Source organism: Phoenix dactylifera, chromosome 14, assembly GCF_009389715.1.
Source record: "Phoenix dactylifera cultivar Barhee BC4 chromosome 14, palm_55x_up_171113_PBpolish2nd_filt_p, whole genome shotgun sequence".
Lineage (NCBI taxonomy): Eukaryota > Viridiplantae > Streptophyta > Magnoliopsida > Arecales > Arecaceae > Phoenix > Phoenix dactylifera.
The window spans coordinates 8,039,276-8,063,351 of record NC_052405.1 but is presented as its reverse complement, the minus strand read 5'-3'; the positions used below and the strand labels follow the sequence as shown (position 1 = coordinate 8,063,351).

Sequence of the window (24,076 nt, the reverse complement as noted above, 5' to 3'; positions counted from 1 at the left end):
ACATGAGCCTCTGTGGTGGGATGGCGTCAAAGTCCTCGAGAGTATTGTGCTCTGCTGTGGGCTTCCAGACACTGCTTTCTGGGAGCAGGGGATGAGATAGAGGCTGCGGTGCAGACAGTAGTACTGTTGTTCTGCACCCAATTGAGGGGGCTGTGAGACATCCACTTTCCTGAGCTCAGGCTCCCTTGGGATGCTATTCAGGCATTGTATCACATCAAAGCATGGTAAGAGGCTATGGGTGGAACTGCCATTCCATTAGGACTGGATGGTGGAGGCTTGGTTAGGGGTGCTGCACTACTCTGAGCACTAGTTGAGCTTCTTCTGAGCTAAATTGTGGTAGCATGTAGCCCACTTATGCTGCTAATTTGTCGCTGCTGCCTTCCCTGCAAACAAGGACAGGTCAGCAAAGATTCAATGAACAGAGCTTCTAAGGAGGGATAGAAAACTAGGAGAGGTGCTTTTGGGCTGTAATGCAGTCGCTAATGACTGTAGAGAAAATTTCAAGCACACAAGATCAGAGTTCTAGACTGAAAACATCTGAAGGCATTCATAAATTTTATATAATCTTCAAATTAGTATACACTGGAATGCGGTGGACAAACAATATTTAGGTGGATTTATTATAAAATGATGAAGAGAAGGATTAGCAATGAGTACGTTATTGGAAAGTAGGCATTACACCAGTTGAGAAAATCTGGGTAAGAATTAATTGATGTGATATCCACATGAACAAATATATACTTGAGGCTGATCTAATAAGCAATGATTACAGTTTCTGTTGAAGAAAGGGGATAAGACATAATACAAGGCGGCTGGAATTCAATAATAAAATATGAAAAACTAGGTTAGTGAATAATGCTCCAGGGATTTACCAAATCAGCTATAAATGATTAGATGGGGGAAAGCTATTTGATCGTTGGCATGGGCATGTTTATGTGCAGGTTGATTGATTGCTAACGGCATGTTTATCAAAACTTATCAGCTAAAAGTCATGCGATGCGAATGTTTTGTTTAAATGTCATTATCATTACACCTGTCAACAAACTAAAATAAGCAACCTTCAAATGGTTTGGTCTACTTGTTTTATTTAAGTTGATCATAATATCAATTTATTTTTGGATCAAAATTATTAAACTAATTAGCAGAATATGGATGCAGTAAACAAGAGGAAAAATTACACAAGGCTGGACAGAAACTAGTGAATAATTGTCCAGATGGGAAAAAGCTGCAGTGATCTCACCTTAACAGCCTCCAATCAACTAGATCAACTGTCAGTATAACCTGCAGCTATGTACTCCTCAGGCTGCAGTCTACAAAATTGAAGCGTGATACAGAACTTCGAATGGGACACAAGCAACTGTAGCAATACTACAGAACGTAAATGCCTCTCCATCACAAAAAAAAATAAAAATAAAAAAAATAAAAATAAAAAGGTTGACAGATATCACATATGGTCCTTCACATAAAGACCACCGGAAGTCATGCAGTCATGAACAGTTTGATGGGCTCATAGTACCAACTAAAACCTGATAAGGTTAGTGTTCGATGTACAAGTATTTCTGCACTAGATGTGGGCATACATTTCAAGTCACAACAATGAAAGGTAAGTGATAAACTGATAATTAATCACACCTCTTTTCAAGTAACTAGTGTGCAGTATATGTACATAAATGCTCATGCAGAACTGGTGATGAATATGGAAGTTGAGCCAAACAACAAGGTCCACATGAGTACAAAGAGTAATACTCCTGTTGAGTCTACAGGGAGTGTATGTGTTTGACCTTCTGAATGGCCTGCTTTACTTTAGACAATGGTTCTTCATACAACATTGCTGGATCATCAAATTGAGAAGCCAAGGTTGGCTCCCCAAGGAATGCACGAAAGGTGTCAACAACGGAATTTGAGAGGGACTTCAGATTGTATCCACCTTCCAAGAAGAACACACAGCGCCCCCCGCATAACTCCTTTGCAAGTTGTTTGATATTTGATGCAAGCATGTAGTATGTGCCTGTTGTGAATTGCAGACCAGCCAGTGGGTCCAGTGCATGAGCATCATAACTGGAAACAGAATGTCAATGCATATAGACTTTTAGGTTGACAATTGACAATTGTTCAAAACAAAGATCAGTATTGACTGCTATGGGAGCATTATTTATTTGGTTTCAAAGGGATTTCTTTTTCCTTGTCACCTTCAATCAAAGCAAGCATAGATTTCTGAAGACAAGAAAAAGTGGGCACAGCACCCTTACAACATAATCATTTATAATAGTCATAGAACATTTCTAAATGTAAATGAGCATGAAATAATTCGATCCATTTTGTAGGGTGACTAATATTTTCTTGTTATACAGTCGATATCTGTAAATGTACATACCAAAACATGAGGGTGAAAGTACATGGGCAGCAGCAGAAGTAACAAGATATATATCTCAGAGATCCTTTGTCAACAAATGGTGGATCCTGAGCAGCTGGCAAAAGAGAGACCAATTTGAGCTTTGTGCTATAAATGGGTCCATTTCCAGGCTCTATGTCAATAAACCGTGCTACAGTTTAAATCAAGGCCAGTCAGGCCCTGCCTATGAGCTTCGGCATCCATGAACCCAACTAGAGCCAAGCAGAGCCTAAAAGGGCATTATTTTTAATTATGTGAAACCCACAGCCCACCCAATCACATATCCAACCATGGGCTCCACAGGGCCAAATCTGTGAACAATGGGCTATATATGGTCCAAATTTTTGCATAAAATGAAACCTAAAAAGGCCTGAATCTATAAAAAGCAGGTCCCACTTAGCTTCAACTCATGAAGATGCCAAATCAGCAAAAATCCTTACCAGCCTAAAGTTTGTTGCTCTAAGAGCTCTAGGTCAGGTGCTTTCAGAACTTAGGTTTCAACTTCTCAAACATGGGTAATATGACCCAGAATAGGCTGGTCATTGGACTCACAACTTTCCAAATCCAATGACAACCTTAAAGTAATGAAGAATGAGCAACTCACCCAGCTGAAACAAGAATGATCTCAGGCTTAAACCTTTGAGCACATGGCACAATGACCTCATCAAATACAGATCTCATAGAATTGTCACCTGAACCTCCTGGTAGAGGCAGGTTCAGAGTTGTTCCTTCACCACTTCCTTGACCAACCTGTTCGATCTTACCCGTCCCAGGATAGCTTCCATTCTACAAAAAACAAGTTTAAAGAAAAAAGATCATTTATCTAAAAGAAAAAATTTATCTGCTATCTATTTATCTTATTCTCTATGCATTTACTAAAATTAACTAGAAAAAATACATCTAACCAAACACCCACCTTGACAAGCTACAGATAATCCTTTTCCTCAACATTTTGCAGTCAAGATACAAACAATCTTGATGGCACATGATAAGCACATTTATATTTAATTTTGGATGTCAATCAAGCTTAATTGGCACCATGATTATGTTGAAATTTTTGATATTATATGGATAAGTAATAACAATAGATTTGTCACCAAGTTCTGCGCTAAGTATATTAGTGATTTAGTATTCCTGAAAGCAATAAATTGGTTTGGCTGTCGATGATACATTACAATGCCAAACAAATTCTAAATATAGTTGATGAAGTGGGACCGGTATATATACAATAGATAGAGCTTATTTTGCAAAAAATCAACATAACAATCAAACAAGGTCTGCATATTTTAAGAATATAATGGGAAGTCGAGAGCATGCTAAAGTTCAGTTAAAATACTCTTATTGATGCCAGTTTTCCTTTCCCTCTTTGGGTCAAGCTTCCTCACCCACCCAAAAAAGGAAACTTTACTCAATATAGTATGGAGTTCCAAATTACTGATTTGGCCTAGCAAAATTGATAGGTAACATTTTTCACACTGATAGTTCAAAATTTTCAACAGATAAATCCACAAGTGTATTTTTAGCACTGACTGATATAAAATAACCACCTCATACACACTCCAAAATAAGGAATCCATATACTCAGCCCCAACTGATGGCAAACAACTAAGAATTTCCATTTACAAAATAAACCCCAAAAAACATTATGCCATTTAAAAGGGCATTAGTCGTACGATGAAATAAGCACAAGGTATATCCTACATCATGACCAATAATTACACAAAAAATATCAACTTACCTGATGAGTCGAGATGAAGAATATATCTGGGTCATCATAAAATGCATCACATGTTCCATTACCATGGTGAACATCAAAATCAATGATAAGAACCCGCTTTAATCCATGTGCGCGTTGAGCATATCGAGCAGCAACTGCAATGTTTCCAAAGACACAAAAACCCATAGGACCTTCAGGAATTGCATGATGACCTGGTGGCCTTATTAAGGCAAATCCTACAGGTGGATCTGGTCTCAATCTTGATGCTGCAACCTAAGAGACAAATATACATATGTCTTGGCAAAAGAGCACAAGATAAGCCTATTATAAAGTTACACTAATTAAGAGTAGCAATAAATGTTTAGATGCATTTGCAGTATAGTGAGTTTACAATAAAAATAAAATGCATTTGAGAATGAAAATGAGAGCGAAGCGTCTTAAATAACTCTATTACCACTGAATCAACCAAGGTAATTCCTGCACCAGCTGCCATGAGGGACTCTTGAAAAGTCTGCATAAGAAGTAACATGATATATAAGTGAAGATGACAGAATTTAACAGTTTTTGTCAGCATAGATACTTTCATATTAATACTCAATAGCAAGCCTCTATGGACCCATATATGGTCATAAATAACGACATGCGTTTGCAAATACACCACACATATACCTGCTTTTCCAATTTCAGAGGAAAAATCCCCAGCATTTTTGTGTAGTAGAACAAAGTACTTATAAATGACAAGAGCCCACTATTGTCTGATCAAATGAAATTTAGTGTGACTGCATATGCAGATCCACCATCGATTTAAAGCATTTTTTTATTAAAAAAAATGAAGATAAAGAAGATATGAGGACTGATGATTACAGTTTCAGTAGCATATGTTGGTCCAGATCCATCGATGAAAATAACACCTTCATCTGAAGCCCTAGACACAGCCTACAGAAAAGTTTTGCAAGATTAATTGCACAAAGAGCAACCTGATTTCTTGAGTACACAGTCAGCATATTCAACTATAATATCAAGATCAGCAGTTCTGATATTATGAACTAAACCAAAACTAAGCAAAGACCTAATAAGTAGTTCAAACACAGCATTACATGATATCCAACTGCTTTAACTGAACAAGAGAATTGCTGAACCCATGTGTACATGAAAGCATTGTATAACAACTCAAAAGCACTAAGGCTATGCAATTTCAACACCAATTAAAGATGAAATGGATGATGTCATACTATGATTGAAGAATGTTCACAATATGATGTATTGTCATGCTAGAAGATACACTTAAAATATGCAAAAAGGCATTCCGGTCCTCAATAGGCAAACAAGGAAATGGGTAAATTGATAAAAAACATAAATAAAAGGAAACCATAAGCCTGTAGATAATATTGTTAATAGAATTTAAAATTGATGAAAGATATGAAAGTGCAAAATGGGGAGCTGAGGTCTCCTTATCCACAATAGCATAAACTGGTCTAAGACCCATCCTCATGTGAGAGAGCTGGAAAGTCCTTGGATTGTAGAAATGAAAGGGTTCACATTAGTTTAAAACTCCAAATATTTATATTCTTCTTATCAATGACTTGACATTGGCATTTGACAGTATCTCCTTCTAATACTAACATATTTAAGTTTTTAATGTTTTTTTGGTCTATTATTTTTCAATTTACCATGCAGGCAAAATTTGATCTTACAGCATCATCATTACATATGACCAATAATAAGGTCACTATATATTCCTATTGGATGCATAAGGAAAGGAAAAAGTGGCCCCCTAGGTTGTGATGGGTAAAATGGCAATCCATCATTAGGTGACTAAGCATCAGCACTCAACATACATAAAGTATCTTGTATAAAGTACATGGCCCGCTTCGTGTATGGAGCTTAAAGCAAAAAATGTAGCTCCAACCTCATAGTTTGCAAAACACATTACAGAAGATAAAGTCTGCATTATGAATTAGTTTCACATAGTGTCGATATGGTGAAACAAGTCAATTGTTCAATGTTTAGACAAAAGAAGGGCAAATCAATATGCAATTGCATGACTTGGGGTGATCCTAACCAAATGAAATATATACTTAGTTTTAAATGCCCATCGGTTTGACAGATGTTGTAAGCATCCAATATCGGAATAAATGGAAAAAGAGATCAAGTCAATCAGCAAATAGAACAAGCATCAACCCATATGCACAATAAAATATGAAGTTGAACTTAGCAGTTATCTCCTCAAGTTTGTTGTTTTGTTCAAAATTCACAATCTCCAGCAACTGAGTTGTTAGCTAACAAAACTCTTATGTTAATGCCTCATATGGAGCATATATCATAAAGGAGTAAATCAGGTAAGGAAGAGAAGTAATAAATCTACACGAGTTAAGTTTTACATTATATGGAGTAAATTAAGTAAAGAAGAGAAGTAACAAGGGTACAAAAATTAAGTTCTAAACTATCTCCCATGGAAAGAAAAGTACCCAAACGATAAAAACTACCTTCTCAAGCCCAGCTACATAAGCTCTTGCATGAACAGTTGCAATATCATCAAGGGATGCAGGCTTGAAATTTTGAGCTTCAAACACCTCTGAGTTACGGTACTGAAATAGAGAATGAACGAGATGTCATAAGAAAGACAAAAAGCCTGTCAAAAGTAAGGGAAAGAAGGAACAATGGGATTGCATAAGAGGCTGGTAATGTATAAAGATAGCTCAGCCTTTGTACTTTTGGTGTGAGCTCCAGCCTTTCAAGAGCATCAATGATTGCAGGCACCCTTTTGTTGGACTCTGGGTGTGATTCCTGGTTATAAGATCAAATAGAAATTACAAAGGAAAGGTACAAGTTTTCTTTTCAAGAAAAAATAAAAGAAAAGGTACAAGTTAATATGACAAGATATGTGGAGAGAACTAATAAGCATGAACTAAAATTCCTTGACTTCCCATAATCTTGTTGTGATGGTACGTTAGTTCTTTTCCAACTCAGTAAATAATTTTTCTCATTGTAAATAAATCATCATAATGCTATCAAAAAATACTAGCAAGTGACAGAATATGCAGAAGATATAGGTCATTAGCTGAATTTGATAATATCCGAAGTTAGTCCGAAATATAATCACTAGCTCCATAACATTCTGCATGAATCTTGAAGACAATGTGAAGAAATTTACAGTCAAGCACACATCCAAGTTAGGAGAGATCAACAGAATAGCAATATGAAATAAACATAACATGAGAAAGCAAAATGGATAGCATACCTTATTATGGCCCATGGCTGGAGCTACACAATAAAGGACTCGAGCATCATAAAGTGAAATATTAGAAGAAGCCAAGTTTGAATCCTTTTCAAGGCCACCAGAATAAGAAATAGAAACCCCAACATCTTCCGCAGAGCATCTCACATTTGAATTCATACAGTGATAGAATCTTCTTCCTACAGTTGTTAAATTGTTTTGTAATTTGAACGCACAACTACTCTTGAACTTGTAGTGCTGTTGCCTGATTCCTGGAAACGTATGCCCTGCATGACAGCAAATGTCATAATTTTCTGAGCATCCTAGGCAATATGCTGGTACTAGTTAATTCAGCCATTCTGATGCAAATGAGTTTCTTTTTAAGAATTAGTAACTGAATAATGTTTCTGTTTTTTAATCATTAGGCAAAATATTTTTTTTTTTTATGCAGGACAGCGTCAGTTCATTAGGACTAACTTCCTGTATTTTTCCCAAGATCAAAACCCATTATGCCATCAAATTTCTTTTGAATAGAGGTAAGTATAAAAACTACCCGTGCTCTCAGGACACAATGCGAGTCCAAGATCAAACAAATCAAAAACTGAAACAGGCAAGGACCAAACCTTCCGCAATGCCAAGTACCCATCATCCCCAAATTATCATGTTCGTACCCACTAGTTTCAGCAGCAAACTGACTGACGGCCACTTAAAGGAGAATTTCCACAAACGGGAGGAAGAATTAGATCCCCGCAAGATCACCCAACAAGCAAGAAAACCAAACAACTCGATCCTAGATTTTATATTAAAAAATTGGAGATTCCACGATCTCGAATACCGGCCAAGTTTACAACACGTTCTAAAATCACCAAGAAATCAGTAGACGACCGGAGAACTCAAAGAAGCACAACCCCACAGTATTGAGAGGAGAGGAAACTTCTTCTATTATTCTTAAGATGAGATGGGAGGGGTTCTCGAGCTACCTGCGAGGACTGGGGAAGACATCGTCCGGAGCTCCAACAGCCAGGCGGCCATCGTTCTTGGAATCCACACGATTTTTTTTTGTCTTTTAATTTTCTGATACCTCTTATTGTTTTGTTATCACCATCAAAAAATCTTCCGCAGGGTGTCTATGAGTTAATTAGCTGATATGCGAGTAACGTTCATCCAGCCTTCGGACCGCTTCATATAGACGAGCGGACGGCAGGTATGGGACGGGCGGGATGTATAGAATTAGACCGGCCGGCTAGGATGGATTAAACCGGACAAAACTGTAAAAATTATTTTTCATATAAATTAAGTAACTAAAAATATTAAAGTAAATTTTAATATTTTATATAGTATTAAATAAAATAAAATTGAAGATATAGGATATAACTCATCAAAACAAAAATATTATTTTTTTAAAAAATAGTTTTTAAATTAAAAAATACAATCAACTAAAAAAAACTAAGCATCATATATATAATCTTTCACATATTTAATTTTTCCTAATTTATGGTCCGATCCATCAATCCAACCATGAATCCATTTTGAGCGGTAGGTTTAGATGTGATATAAATGAGTTTGAATTGTAAACAAGTTAATCCATTTAGAACTGTTTATTAAATAGATTGGATTCTAATTTAGACTTTTGTTCCATCAAACCCATTTCGATATATTTAATAATTAGATTAGATTATAACCTAACCTATTTATTTTATTTAAAATTTATTTAATCGGTTTGAAACCTACTTAAATTGTTTTTGATTTATTTAATCCAACTCACTTAATCTGTTTAAATTTATTTAATTCGTTAAAAAACCGTTGAATCCGTTTATTCTTATTTGATCTATTTAATAAATAGATCGTACGGATCGGTTTGAATTATCTATTTAATAAATAGATCAAATTTAGGTCTTAATTTCTGATCTGTTTAATAATTAAATTGGAGTTGAGTTGATGAATTTTTTATCCCACCGCATGTACGACCCGATTGCCACCACTGCAACAAATTCAAAAGGCTATAGCCATTCCTGACGATGGGATGGCGAGGCATGCCTGCGTTTCCAAACACCTCCCGCTCGTCTGCGACCTCTCCCTCTCCAACTCCACATTCTTTTCCGAACTCCTGCAATCCTCCATCCATTCCAAATCCCTCAGAGGCGCTCGCCGCGTCCATGCCCGCCTCCTGAAGACGCGCTTCTCCTCCGAGACCTTCATCCAGAATCGGCTAATCGATGCCTATGCTAAATGTGGCTGCTTGGCCGATGCGCGGAAGTTGTTCGACAGGATGACCCACAGAAATACATTCACTTTCAATAGCTTAATTGGTGCATTCATGAAATCAGGCTATTCTGATGAAGCGAAGCAGCTCTTCTTGTCGATTCCTGAGTCTGACCAGTGCTCTTGGAGCTCAATGGTTTCGGGCTTTGCCCAGCATGGTCGGTTCGAAGAGGCCCTGGATTTTTTTGTTGCCATGCATGCTGAGGACTTTGTGCTTAATGCACACTCATTCTCTAGCGCTCTCAGTGCTTGTGCGGGGCTTATGGACTCGAGAATTGGCGTCCAAATTCATGCTCTGATCTCAAAATCCCGACTTGCTTATGATGTATATATGGGCAGTGCTCTCGTGGATATGTACTCAAAGTGTAGGAGACCCTTGGATGCACACAGAGTTTTCGAGGGGATGCCGGAGAGAAATGTGGTTTCGTGGAACAGCCTGATCACGTGTTATGAGCAGAATGGTCCGGTGAATGAAGCTTTGTTGCTGTTTGTGGAAATGATGGACACTGGAGTGGAGCCCGACGAGGTGACGCTTGCAAGTGTGGTTAGCGCATGTGCAAGCATGATGGCTCTCAGAGAAGGCATGCAAATCCATGCACGAGCAATCAAGTTTGATAAATTCAGAGATGATCTGGTGTTGGGCAATGCTTTGGTGGATATGTATGCAAAATGTAGAAGAATTCGAGAGGCAAGGATCATTTTTGATCGCATGCCTATCAGAAGCATAGTCTCAGAGACATCTATGATTAGTGGTTATGCAAAATCTGCAAGTGTCAAAGATGCTAGACTAATGTTTTTGAGGATGACTGAAAAGAATATTGTAGCTTGGAATGCACTCGTTGCAGGGTACACACAAAATGGGGAAGATGAGGAGGCGCTTAGACTGTTTCTCCAGCTAAAGAGAGAATCTGTTTGGCCAACCCACTACACATTTGGAAACCTCCTTAATGCATGTGCCAACCTTGCAGATCTTAGTCTTGGTCAACAAGCGCAAGCACATGTTTTGAAACATGGGTTCCGGTTTGAGGCAGGGCCGGAGTCTGATATTTTTGTAGGAAACTCACTTGTTGACATGTACCTTAAATGTGGTTCCATTGATGATGGGGGTAAAGTATTTGAAAAGATGGCTGGAAGGGATAGGGTGTCTTGGAATGCCATGATTGTTGGGTATGCACAGAATGGGCGTGGTGAAGAAGCCCTAAATCTCTTCAGGAGAATGCTGTTGTCTGGGGAGACTCCTGATCATGTAACGATGATCGGAGTCCTGTCTGCTTGCAGTCATGGAGGACTGGTGGAAGAGGGTCGTCAGTATTTCCGATCCATGACCGAGGAGCATGGTTTAGTTCCGTCCAGAGATCACTATACGTGCATGGTTGATCTTCTTGGCCGTGCTGGTTATTTTAATGAAGTAGAGAAATTGATAAAGGAGATGCCAATAGTAGCTGATTCTATTCTTTGGGGTTCTTTGCTTGCTGCATGTAGGTTGCATCGTAATGTGGAGATGGGGGAATGGGCAGCAGAGAGGCTCTTTGAGCTTGATTCTGAGAATTCTGGGCCATATGTACTTCTCTCAAACATGTATGCTGAATTGGGAAGATGGGCAGATGTTGTGAGAATGAGGAGTCTAATGAAGGAGAGAGGTGTGGTTAAGCAGCCAGGATGCAGCTGGATTGAGATAGGAAGGAAGGTGCATGTATTTATGGTAAGAGATAAAAATCACCCATGTAAGAAGGAGATTTATAAAATCTTGAGAATTCTCAAAATAGAAATGCATAGAATTGGTACAGATGTTGGTGTTGCGGTGCCTGAGAAAATGGTTTTCTCATTAGCTTGAAGCTGATGATCAGTGAGCTCTGAAACAAAATGGGTAATGGATGGATGGTCGCCTAAAGCGTACAAAAAATAGTCTATACTTAGTTTTTCAAGTAATAAAAGGCAATTTGTATTATCCTGGTTCAATGTGACTCATGCTTCATTCTAAGCAAACCCAGGTATTTGGGGTTTAGATTTTCTTAACCACATCTCTTAAAGCTACTATAACAAGAGACTTAGAGCAAGATTCAAAACCATAGTGTGGCTAATATGATCTGTGGAGTGATTGATTAAAACCCCATTTGATTTTGATGAGCTCAAAGCATTTGAGTATATCTTGTGATTACTAATGAATTCAATTGAGTGTTTCAGTGAAAATCCTGTCCAAGTGTCTCTAGATTTGGTTCATAGTATTTTGGATAAGTTAAGAAGTCTGCTGAACCAAAGTCTGAGACTCGAGTCGACTCCCGAGTATCACGAGTCGACTCCAAGCGTATCAAGTTCACTGGCACGAGCTCGAGTCGACTCCAGACTAGTACGAGTCGACTCCGACTGAGAACAGAAAGAAGAACAGAAAGCCTCATCTCAGAACCTGTCAACGAGTCGACTCCTGAAGTGCGCGAGTCGACTCCAATGTTCAACGAGTCGACTCCAGGGTAGTAAGAGTCGACTCCAAGAGGTACACAAAGAAAAGGTCAGAGAGCATTTTATGGACTCTGAGATTCGAGTCGACTCCCGCAATACGCGAGTCGACTCCGAGACTGTGCGACCATCGACAGACAGAAAACCATGTTACTGCCTCTGAGATTCGAGTCGACTCCCAGACAGCTCGAGTCGACTCCAAGACAAGCTTCACGTCAAAAGGCAGAAGACCAACTTTCGGAAACTGAGAGCCGAGTCGACTCCAAGGAAGTTCGAGTCGACTCCAAGACTGGATGAGCCAAAAGACAGAGAATCGGGAGTTCGGGCTCTGAGATTCGAGTCGACTCCGAGGACAGTCGAGTCGACTCGAGTGGACAAAATTCAAAATTGGATCCACGGACTTCTGTGGATGAGCCGACTCCAAAATTGCCAGGTCAGCTCCAGAAGTTGGCGAGTCGACTCCGGGTCAAGACGAGTCGACTCCCAGTCGTGACGGCAACTTTAATTCAAATTTGGAACAGTTGCCGAGTCGACTCCGGAAAAGCTTGAGTCGACTCCCGCTACAGCCGAGTCGACTCCTGATCGCGTGAGTCGACTCCAACCCACCAACGGTCATATTGTCAGGCTGCGTAGAGTGTGCAGAACGGACAGAAAAAGCAGTGTAACGGCTAGTTTCCGTGGGGGTTGGCTTAAATAGCCACAGAAGACTGTAGCAAGGCAGAAAACAACCATTCCACTCCAAGCATTCAAGCTTTCAACTCTGCAACTTGTTCTTCAACGAAAAAGAGGGAAGATCTGCAATAACTGCATCCAACTACATCTTCTCAACATTAAAAGCTTCCTCCTCCTGCATTCAAGTCGACCACTCTTTCAAGAGGAGACCAGAAGTTCAAGAAGCCATTCCTCATCTCCGATCTAAAAGCGTTTGAGGCTTCTTAACTTCATTTATTGTTCATATTGTTTTTATCTGCTTTTTGAGAAGCTGTTTTCTGTTTTCTTTTACACACTGTATTTACTTGGTTCAATCGGGAGATTGAATCAAGGGGATTAAGGTTGGTTGGTGAGCCAAGTTAAAACCAACGTGTGTAAGGGTTTGATTGTGAGCCCGGGAAAACAATCGGGGTTGGTTCTAGTCGGTGAGCCTGGGAAAACCGACCGAGTTCGTTGTGAGCTCGTAAAACAACAAGTTTGGTTGTGAGCTTGCAAAACAACCGGCTGTAATCCAAGGGGATTATAGTGAATTCCCAAGAGAGACTTGGAGAGTGGACGTAGGAGCAAGGGGTAGCTCCGAACCACTATAAAACTCTGTGTTTGCATTGGATTGTCTCTTCTCTTCTTCCTCTCACATCACTCACAGCACTTAGCATTAATTAAATAACTTGCAATATTTTTTAATTAATCATCCATAACGTTTTAATTATTCAAATTAATTTAAAACCCAATTCACCCCCCCCTCTTGGGTTGTCTATCTGGGCAACAAGTGGTATCAGAGCCAAAAACTCTTCCACTCAAGAGTTAAAAGATCAAAATGACAACCCCATTTGGATCTTCTCACATTGAGGGTCAGTCCACCCAAAGATCCCCTTTCTTCAATGGATCCGACTACTCATACTGGAAGGCTAGGATGAGAATATTCATCCAAGCCCAAGACTATGAGATGTGGACCATTGTAGTGAATGGCCCATACATCCCATCCACATATGTAGAGGGTGTTAAGGTACCCAAATTAGAAAAGGATTGGGATGAACATGACATGAGGAAGGCACAATTAAACTCTAAAGCTATGAATGTGTTTTATTGTGCCTTAGACCGTAATGAATTCAATAGGGTTTCAACTTGTAATTCTGCAAAAGAAATTTGGGACAGACTTGAAGTGACCCATGAGGGCACGAATCAAGTCAAGGAATCCAAAATAAACATCTTGGTTCATAAATATGAACTATTTAAAATGGATTCAAATGAAACAATCACATGCATGTTCACTAGGTTTACTGATATTGTCAATGGCCTAAAAAGCCTTGGCAAGAACTATACTAACAGTGAGCTTGTCAGGAAAATCCTTCGGTGTCTACCAAGGTCGTGGGAAGCTAAAGTGACGGCAATCCAAGAAGCCAAGGACTTGAACAAGCTACCACTTGAGGAGCTTCTTGGATCCCTTATGACGCACGAGCTCACCATGAAACAACACAACGAGGAAGAGTCCTCCCATAAGAAAAAGGTAATGGCTTTAAAATCTACTTCATCTAACAAAGACTTATCTTGCAGTAGCAGTAGTGACGAAGAAGAAGATGAGGAAGATGGTGGTGAGGCACTTCTTGTGCGCAAGTTCAAGAAATTCATCAACCACAAGAAGTCCTATCATCAAAGGAGAGGCCCCTCAAATTCCTACCGCAAGGACAAAGGTAAGGAAAGAGAAAATGAGGGGATTGGGTGCTATGAGTGCAAAAAGCCGGGACACATCAGAGCTGAGTGTCCCTTACTAAAGAAGGGCAGCAAGTACAAGAAGAAGAAGAAAGCCCTTGTCACCACCCTATCGGACTCCGACGCATCATCTTCATCATCGGATGAAGAACAAGAAGAGAAGGCCAATTTCTGCTTCATGGCCAACGAAAACGAGGTAACTTCCGATACGCATTTTGATTTTACATTTGATGAACTTTATGATGCGTTTAATGAATTAATGATTGAATATAAGAATATAAATGTTAAAAACAGAGAACTAAAAGTAACTAACCAAACTTACATTCATAAGCATGATTCATTAATTAAGGATAAAGATAATCTTACCAAAAAAAATCTAGAACTTAAGACAAGCAACCAACTCTTAATTAAGAAGACTAACAACTTAACGAAAGATAATGAAAAACTAACTAAGGAACTTTCAGAACTTAAAAACCATAAACAAATCTTAAACAAGGATCTCACAAAAGAACTAAATGATTTAAAAGCAGAAAATCAAACATTAACTAAAGAACTTGGAAAATACAAACCTTTAGTTGAAAGGTTTACGTATAGTTCTGAAAAGTTAAATATGATACTTAATAATCAACGAGCCGTATTTAATAAAGCGGGTTTAGGATATAAACCAAGAAATAAACAAAAACTTCTCAGTAACTTCTTTGTTAAAGCTGGGGAAACTAAAATTAAGAAAATAACTTGCTTTTGTTGTGGTACAGTAGGTCATAAAGCAAATGTGTGTAATTTTAGGAAAAGTAAAACTAAAAGAAAAATTAAAAAGGTATGGGTTCCAAAAGGAACCAACTTGACTAACCATGAAGGACCCAAAAAAACTTGGGTACCTAAGATGACATGATTTGCTTGTGTAGGAGTGTCTTGCAGCCAAAGTCAACAAAAACTGCTGATATTTGGATAGTGGCTGCTCAAGGCACATGACGGGTGATAAAGATCAATTTTTCACCCTTGAAGCTAAGAAGGGAGGTGCTGTGATGTTTGGAGACAACAACCAAGGTCACATCATTGGTGTTGGTAAAGTTCAAATCACCCCTTCTACTTTTATAGATAATGTTAGATATGTTGATGGTCTTAAGCATAACTTGTTAAGCATTAGTCAATTATGTGATAAAGGATATGATGTTATGTTTAAACCATCACTATGCATTATAACAAATCCTAATGATAATAGTTTAGTTTTTAAAGGAATTAGACGTGGAAATGTATATGTTGTAGACCTAGAAGATCTTGCAAAACATAACCAATGTCTAGTTGTAAATGAAACTAAAGATAATGATGCTAGTTGGTTATGGCACCGTAAGTTAGGTCATGCAAGCATGGACACAATAACTAAACTAGTTAAAAGAGACTCCGTGATAGGTTTGCCAAAATTAAAATTTGAAAAGAACAAAATATGTGAAGCATGTCAATTTGGCAAACAATCTAGGAACTCTTTTAAATCCATAAAATGTGTCTCTACTTCTAGGCCTCTAGAATTACTACACATGGACCTATTTGGTCCAACTAGAACAACAAGCCTAGGTGGAAATAAATATGGTCTAGTTATAGTAGATGATTACTCTAGGTACACATGGGTCATGTTTCTAGCACATAAGGATCAAGCATTTTCTATGTTTAAGAAGTTCCATAAGGAAGTAACAAATGCTAGAGAGTCTTCAGTCATAGCCATTAGAAGTGACCATGGTACCGAATTCGAAAATCAATTATTTGACGAATTTTGTAGTAAAAAGGGGATAACCCATAATTTTTCTGCACCTAGGACACCACAACAAAATGGAGTTGTGGAAAGGAAGAATAGAACACTAGAGAAAATGGCTAGGACTATGTTATGTGAAAGTAACCTCCCTAAGTACTTTTGGGGAGAAGCCATTAATACCTCTTGTCACATATTAAATAGAGTTTTATTAAGACCCATTATAAAGAAAACACCTTATGAACTTTGGAAAAACAGAAAACCAAAAGTTAATTACTTTCATGCCTTTGGATGTAGGTGTTTTGTACATAATAATGGGAAAGATAATCTAGGAAAATTTGATCCTAAATCTGATGAAGGAATATTCTTAGGTTATTCTACAACTAGTAAAGCCTTTAGAGTCTTTAATAAAAGAACCCTAGTTATAGAAGAATCTATACATGTTGTTTTTGATGACTCTAGTGACATCTCATCTAGTAAGAAGGTTAATTTTGATGATGATGTTGAAATACTTGAAGAAAAGATAGATGAGATGGGATTACAAGAGGATAATCAAAAATTGATTGAAGAAGCATCATCAAGCCAAGAGCCTATTGTGGATCATGGGCTAACAAAAGCTTGGAGGTATGCTCACGGGCATCCTAAGGAACTCATCCTAGATGATCCATCTCAACCGGTTAGGACTAGAGCTTCACTTAGAAATTTGAATAACCATCTAGCTTTTGTTTCACACTTTGAGCCAAAACATATAGAAGAAGCCGAAAATGATGTAAATTGGATAAATGCAATGCAAGAAGAACTAAACCAATTTACTAGAAACAAAGTGTGGGATCTAGTAGAGAGGCCTTCTGAATATCCAATTATAGGTACAAAATGGATATATAAAAATAAGCTAGATGAAAATGGAATTGTTATAAGGAATAAGGCTAAACTAGTGGCAAAGGGTTATAATCAAGAAGAAGGCATAGATTTTGATGAAATCTTTGCTCCCGTAGCTAGACTTGAGGCTATTAGACTATTATTAGCATATGCATGCTCTAAGGATTTCAGACTATTTCAAATGGATGTAAAAAGTGCATTTTTAAATGGGTATATTAATGAGGAAGTGTATGTAGAACAACCTCCTGGTTTTGAAAATCATCAATACCCTAATCATGTGTATAAACTGAACAAAGCACTTTATGGATTAAAACAAGCACCTAGAGCATGGTATGAGAGACTTAGTAAATTCCTATTAGAACATGAATTCTCTAGGGGAAATGTAGACACAACATTATTTCTGAAAAAGCAAAACAAAGATATGTTATTAGTACAGATTTATGTTGATGATATCATTTTCGGTGCTACTAACAATCGCCTCTGCGAAGAGTTTGCTGATTTGATGCAGAGTGAGTTTGAGATGAGCATGATGGGAGAGCTGAACTACTTCCTAGGGCTTCAAATCAAATAATTTGAAGGAGGAATCTTCATCAATCAAGCAAAATATATCAAGGAGATGCTCAAGAAGTTTGATATGGAGGGAAACAAGTCAATCAGCACCCCCATGAGCTCATCATGCAAATTAGATCAAGATGAATCAGGTAAATCTGTAGATCAAAAACTTTATAGAGGTATGATAGGATCTTTACTGTATCTTACTGCAAGTAGACCTGATATTATGTTTAGTGTGTGCATGTGTGCTAGATATCAGGCTAATCCTAAAGAATCACACCTAGCTGCAGTTAAGAGAATTTTTAAATACTTAATAGGAACTAAGAACATAGGGCTATGGTACTCTAAAGAATCTAGCCTAAACTTAATAGGATACACAGATTCAGACTTCGCTGGATGTAAGCTTGATAGAAAAAGTACCAGCGGGTCTTGTCAATTTCTAGGAGAAAACCTTATCTCATGGTTTAGCAAGAAACAAAACTCGGTTGCATTATCCACTGCTGAAGCTGAATATGTGGCAGCCGGGAGTTGTTGTGCTCAAATCTTGTAGATTAAACAACAATTAGAAGATTATGGCATTAAACAAGATAAAATTTCCATTAATTGTGATAATACAAGTGCCATAAATCTAACTAAAAATCCAATTCAACATTCAAGAACTAAACACATTGAGATAAGACATCACTTCATAAGAGATCATGTATTGAATGGTGATGTGACACTCCAATTTGTTTGTACTGATAATCAATTAGCAGATATTTTTACAAAATCCCTAAGTGAAGAGAGGTTTAGTGTGCTTAGGAGGGGATTAGGAGTGATTGATCCATCCTAGTGGTGGTTTTTACTAGAATAATTGATTTTGATGATTACAATGTGGTTAAAATAGAGTTTCTTTTCAATGATCATCAAATCAGATCATAATTAGGTGATTTTCCCTCATTTGGCACGATTATAGCATGAGTTTTAGGTGCGTGCCAAAGTTAGAGACGACTCGAGTAAGTTTCAGAGCCGGCTCCTAAGGGGGAGTCGACTCGCGCATTTGCGGGAGTCGACTCGCAAAGATGGCAGCTGAGGGGGAGTCGACTCGCACATTGTCGGGAGTCGACTCGAAGTCTACAGGCGCATAAGGAGAGTCGACTCGCGCATATTCTGGAGTCGACTCGAGGTCGAGTCGACTCGCGACTCAGGGGAGTCGACTCGCAGTCGGGATCCGACTTTTTAACCCTAGGTTTGTCGTTTCGCAAACACTTTTCTTTCAAGCCGCCACTGTTCAAAAAGCCCTAGAGCCGACTCCTAGGTCGTCCCCGATCGTCTCCAACCTCTGTTCGGACGATTTTTCACCGGTTCTTAGGGTTTTCGTCCGTTCCTAGGTCGTCTCCTGTCCGTCCCGAGTCTCCTCTGTCGACCTTTCTCCGTCCTTTAGATGTTTCTTCCCGTTTAGGTCAAGATGCCTCATAAGACCGTGGTTAGGAAGAGGTCCCGTCCCGAGGCCGGTCCCGAGCGGCGCTCCAAGGGGCGGCACGATCCCGCGAGGGAACCACCTCCGGCTCGTTCCCCGCCTAGGGCGGTTCCCGCAAGGCCGTTGGCCGGGAAGGCCGTCACCACCGGGAGGTATGTCGACTTTGACTATCTCTCCCGGGAAGGGTTCACCATAGGTGATAGGCTTAGAGCCCAGGGCCTAGAGTACTTCCTCACTTTGGACCTTCCCACTTACCCTGGCCTTGTTCAAGAGTTTTATAGTACCGTCCATCGGGGAGATGGAGGTATTGAGGGCACAGTAGTAGGTGTCCCTGTGCGTGTCACGGAGGATCTCATTGCCCACATCCTCCACCTTCCATTAGTAGGGGTGGCTCCCGCACACCCTGAGGATAGAGTTGAGGCCCTTACGGTCGTCTTAGGGCATCCACCTCAGTCCCCCTTAGACGAGGTATCTGCTAGCTCACTTCCTATTGAAGTGAGAATCCTTTTGAGTATTCTGTCCAGGTCCATCTTCCCTAAGACAGGAAGATTTGATTTTGTAAATGAGAGAGACCTAGCTATTATGTCTTACATTCTTCAGGACACCCCGGTCAACTTCCCCAAACTCATCTATAGGTATATGTGTGAGCCCCTAGATAGACCTAGGCTCACCCTCCCATACGGCATGATTTTTACTCTTCTCTTTAGGGAGTACGAGATTCTCATTCCTGAGAGGGAACCCTCTCGTGCATTGCGATGGACAGATCGCTTGTGTACGGGGACCATGCACAGGATGGGGTTTCGGAAGAGAGAGGGGGTATGGGTTAGGAAGTCTACCCTCACCGCTCAGACCACCAGACCTTCACCCAGTCCTGAGCCCGATTCAGACTACCCAGACCTTCCAGACCATCCAGACCTTCCATCCACTCCTCCTGCTCCTACCACCTCCGCCGGACCTTCCTCCTCGGCACCACCCTCTATGGCGGTCCGGATTGATCCTGAGCAGCTCCGGGAGCTGCGACAGGAGATAGTCAGAGAGGTGAGGGATGAGCTGCTTCGGGAGCTCCGAGGTGCGGTGCCTGCTCCCACTCCTGCACCCGTATCTTCTCAGTTAGTCCCTTCCTTGACAGCCGTGACTGACATGACGGCTCATGTACGGGAAGAGATCTACAATGTCCGGAGTTTGGTCCAGGCCCAGTTCCACAGCATGAGTGAGGTCACGAGCTCCACTCGACAGATGCGAGAGGAGATAGGTCGTGACATGCACACCACCACCGAGGGGGCCGAGCGCTTGTCGAATGTACTCATCGACAAGCTGGACGCACTTCAGACATCGGTGACTGGGCTTCAGGCGTCGGTGACAGAGCTCTCCACTACACATAGCAGAGCCACCACGTCTATCATCACACAGTTTGGCCATGTCACAGATGCAGTCACCCTCCTCATGGAGCAGAGCCGATTGAGAGGAGGAGCACCATCCTCGAGAGGAGGAGCCACATCCTCGAGAGGAGGAGCCACATCCTCCAGAGGAGGAGATGCATCCTCGAGAGGGGGAGCTTCATCCTCGAGGAGGACATAGATGTGTTTGAGTTCTGTTTTGTATTGTTTTACTTTACTTATTGTATGCTCAAATCTACTTCAATTCATATCAATACAATGAGTAGACATCTTATCTTCAATTATGTGCCATTTGATGATTGGTTGTGCCATTGATTGTGGTTGATTACCTCCTTTTTGGTATGATGACAAAAAGGGAGAGAAATATGTATAAAATGTGTAAAAAGGGAGAAATATGAAAAAATATGTAAAAGAAATCAATGGAAATAAATAAAAAGATAAACTCTTAAAAACACACACAAATTTGTTCTAAGTGGATTCGGTACCTCGAGGCTCATTATCTCTCTTTTGGGGCTCCTAATGGAGTAATCTCCAGAATCTATTCAAGGGATATTCGGAGATTAGCTGAATCCTACTCAAGAACAAATTGACAGATTTTTCCTCTAAAAACAAAAAATTCAGTTCAAAAACTTCAAAGCATTAAAAGGAAATTCAGAGAATCAAAACATAGTTGAATGCATATGTTGAGGGGGAGAATCTGAATTTTAATCAAGCTAAATCATTAATGACATATAAGCCAAACAATTGATTGCATAATATGAAGGCTTATATAATTCCAAATGAAAGGGGGAGCTTTAACTCCGAAATTTGTTGTTTCACTCCTTTCAAACTTGGATAAATTAAATTATCAGACATTTGAATTCATTTATGGATTTTATTTCATTATTTATTGAGCAAGTCATTTTACATATACTCAAAGTTTTGTCATCATCAAAAAGGGGGAGATTGTGGAGTGATTGATTAAAACCCCATTTGATTTTGATGAGCTCAAAGCATTTGAGTATATCTTGTGATTACTAATGAATTCAATTGAGTGTTTCAGTGAAAATCCTGTCCAAGTGTCTCTAGATTTGGTTCATAGTATTTTGGATAAGTTAAGAAGTCTGCTGAACCAAAGTCTGAGACTCGAGTCGACTCCCGAGTATCACGAGTTGACTCCAAGCGTATCAAGTTCACTGGCACGAGCTCGAGTCGACTCCAGACTAGTACGAGTCGACTCCGACTGAGAACAGAAAGAAGAACAGAAAGCCTCATCTCAGAACCTGTCAACGAGTCGACTCCTGAAGTGCGCGAGTCGACTCCAATGTTCAACGAGTCGACTCCAGGGTAGTAAGAGTCGACTCCAAGAGGTACACAAAGAAAAGGTCAGAGAGCATTTTATGGACTCTGAGATTTGAGTCGACTCCCGCAATACGCGAGTCGACTCCGAGACTGTGCGACCATCGACAGACAGAAAACCATGTTACTGCCTCTGAGATTCGAGTCGACTCCCAGACAGCTCGAGTCGACTCCAAGACAAGCTTCACGTCAAAAGGCAGAAGACCAACTTTCGGAAACTGAGAGCCGAGTCGACTCCAAGGAAGTTCGAGTCGACTCCAAGACTGGATGAGCCAAAAGACAGAGAATCGGGAGTTCGGGCTCTGAGATTCGAGTCGACTCCGAGGACAGTCGAGTCGACTCGAGTGGACAAAATTCAAAATTGGATCCACGGACTTCTGTGGATGAGCCGACTCCAAAATTGCCAGGTCAGCTCCAGAAGTTGGCGAGTCGACTCCGGGTCAAGACGAGTCGACTCCCAGTCGTGACGGCAACTTTAATTCAAATTTGGAACAGTTGCCGAGTCGACTCCGGAAAAGCTTGAGTCGACTCCCGCTACAGCCGAGTCGACTCCTGATCGCGCGAGTCGACTCCAACCCACCAACGGTCATATTGTCAGGCTGCGCAGAGTGTGCAGAACGGACAGAAAAAGCAGTGTAACGGCTAGTTTCCGTGGGGGTTGGCTTAAATAGCCACAGAAGACTGTAGCAAGGCAGAAAACAACCATTCCACTCCAAGCATTCAAGCTTTCAACTCTGCAACTTGTTCTTCAACGAAAAAGAGGGAAGATCTGCAATAACTGCATCCAACTACATCTTCTCAACATTAAAAGCTTCCTCCTCCTGCATTCAAGTCGACCACTCTTTCAAGAGGAGACCAGAAGTTCAAGAAGCCATTCCTCATCTCCGATCTAAAAGCGTTTGAGGCTTCTTAACTTCATTTATTGTTCATATTGTTTTTATCTGCTTTTTGAGAAGCTGTTTTCTGTTTTCTTTTACACACTGTATTTACTTGGTTCAATCGGGGGATTGAATCAAGGGGATTAAGGTTGGTTGGTGAGCCAAGTTAAAACCAACGTGTGTAAGGGTTTGATTGTGAGCCCGGGAAAACAATCGGGGTTGGTTCTAGTCGGTGAGCCTGGGAAAACCGACCGAGTTCGTTGTGAGCTCGTAAAACAACAAGTTTGGTTGTGAGCTTGCAAAACAACCGGCTGTAATCCAAGGGGGTTATAGTGAATTCCCAAGAGAGACTTGGGGAGTGGACGTAGGAGCAAGGGGTAGCTCCGAACCACTATAAAACTCTGTGTTTGCATTGGATTGTCTCTTCTCTTCTTCCTCTCACATCACTCACAGCACTTAGCATTAATTAAATAACTTGCAATAGTTTTTAATTAATCATCCATAACGTTTTAATTATTCAAATTAATTTAAAACCCAATTCACCCCCCCCCCCCTCCCCTCTTGGGTTGTCTATCTGGGCAACATGATCCTTCAGTGGGCACATCTTAACCCAACACTTCCAGGGCCTTTCAAATAAGTCTTGAGGTCAGCTTTTGATTTTTCGATTCATAAGTGCATGAAGAAGACTCCTAGAGAGCTACTTAAGAAAGCAAATTCAGGTTACTTTGTTTTCCAGTATCATGTACCATGATGGCAGGGTGAAAGAAGGGATTGGGATACTTTGGAGAGGTTCCAATTTAGGTTGTTGAACTAGTGATCTTGATGGATTTGGTTCAGATTATTTTCCGAGTCTCAACTTCTCAGGCATCTGGTTTGTGCATTAGTTGAACATCATTGTTTCCAGAAATTGTCAGACACATGACAATTGGCAAGTCCTAAATATTGGATATGTGATGCTTTTGTCATGTCGGAGGCCAGGTTAGTCAAGCTATCAACACAACCAAGGTATTTGCTTGCTGTCAAAAGTTGGGTGCCAATGTTGAGCATTCAGGAGCTTGATTTGGGTGGCTCTCTAACTTACCTTCTCAAGGAAATTGAGAGAGAGCTTACAGCATGGGAAGTTTTCAATAGTTTTAAAAAAAGGGAACTGATAGACTGGATAAATCACAAAACAAAACTCCTAGGAAGATTTGAACTTCATATACTCATTGTACGTCATTGCTGGTTTCCCATAGATGGAGATTCTTATGCCTAGCAAGTAGTAGAATTTGAGGTTTATTATCTTGGAAGCTACAAGCAATGGGTAAGTTGTTGTTTTTTAATGTTTACATTTTTTCCTTTTATGTAAATACTTCAATTTGATTTA

At 40.0% G+C, this 24,076-nt stretch overlaps 2 protein-coding genes across 2 annotated transcripts; one reads left to right on the top strand and one right to left on the bottom strand.

Moving 5' to 3' along the window:
• Window positions 1-1,597: 1,597 nt before the first annotated feature.
• On the bottom strand, window positions 1,598-8,476 carry LOC103720526 (histone deacetylase 14). The gene is made up of 9 exons (XM_008810270.4): window positions 8,307-8,476; window positions 7,351-7,613; window positions 6,822-6,896; window positions 6,596-6,697; window positions 4,974-5,045; window positions 4,564-4,620; window positions 4,131-4,382; window positions 2,997-3,178; window positions 1,598-2,058 (listed from the first exon to the last, which is right to left on the bottom strand). Exons 1-9 carry the CDS (start codon window positions 8,356-8,358, stop codon window positions 1,758-1,760), a joined length of 1,356 nt encoding a protein of 451 aa, XP_008808492.1. The 5' UTR covers window positions 8,359-8,476; the 3' UTR covers window positions 1,598-1,757.
• Window positions 8,477-9,285: 809 nt separating this feature from the next.
• On the top strand, window positions 9,286-24,076 carry LOC103720527 (pentatricopeptide repeat-containing protein At2g13600). Its single transcript, XM_039133522.1, has 2 exons — window positions 9,286-11,670; window positions 23,294-24,076. Exon 1 carries the CDS (start codon window positions 9,350-9,352, stop codon window positions 11,420-11,422), a length of 2,073 nt encoding a protein of 690 aa, XP_038989450.1. The 5' UTR covers window positions 9,286-9,349; the 3' UTR covers window positions 11,423-11,670; window positions 23,294-24,076.

Coding starts and splice junctions, on each gene's coding strand:
- LOC103720526 (XM_008810270.4), bottom strand. CDS start 8,358: ATGGCCGCCTGGCTGTTGGAGCTCCGGACGATGTCTTCCCCAGTCCTC. Junction 6,897..7,350: donor CAGCCATGGGCCATAATAAG/GTATGCTATCCA, acceptor TCTTATAACCAG/GAATCACACCCAGAGTCCAA. Junction 4,621..4,973: donor CAACATATGCTACTGAAACT/GTAATCATCAGT, acceptor CTTCTTATGCAG/ACTTTTCAAGAGTCCCTCAT.
- LOC103720527 (XM_039133522.1), top strand. CDS start 9,350: ATGGCGAGGCATGCCTGCGTTTCCAAACACCTCCCGCTCGTCTGCGAC.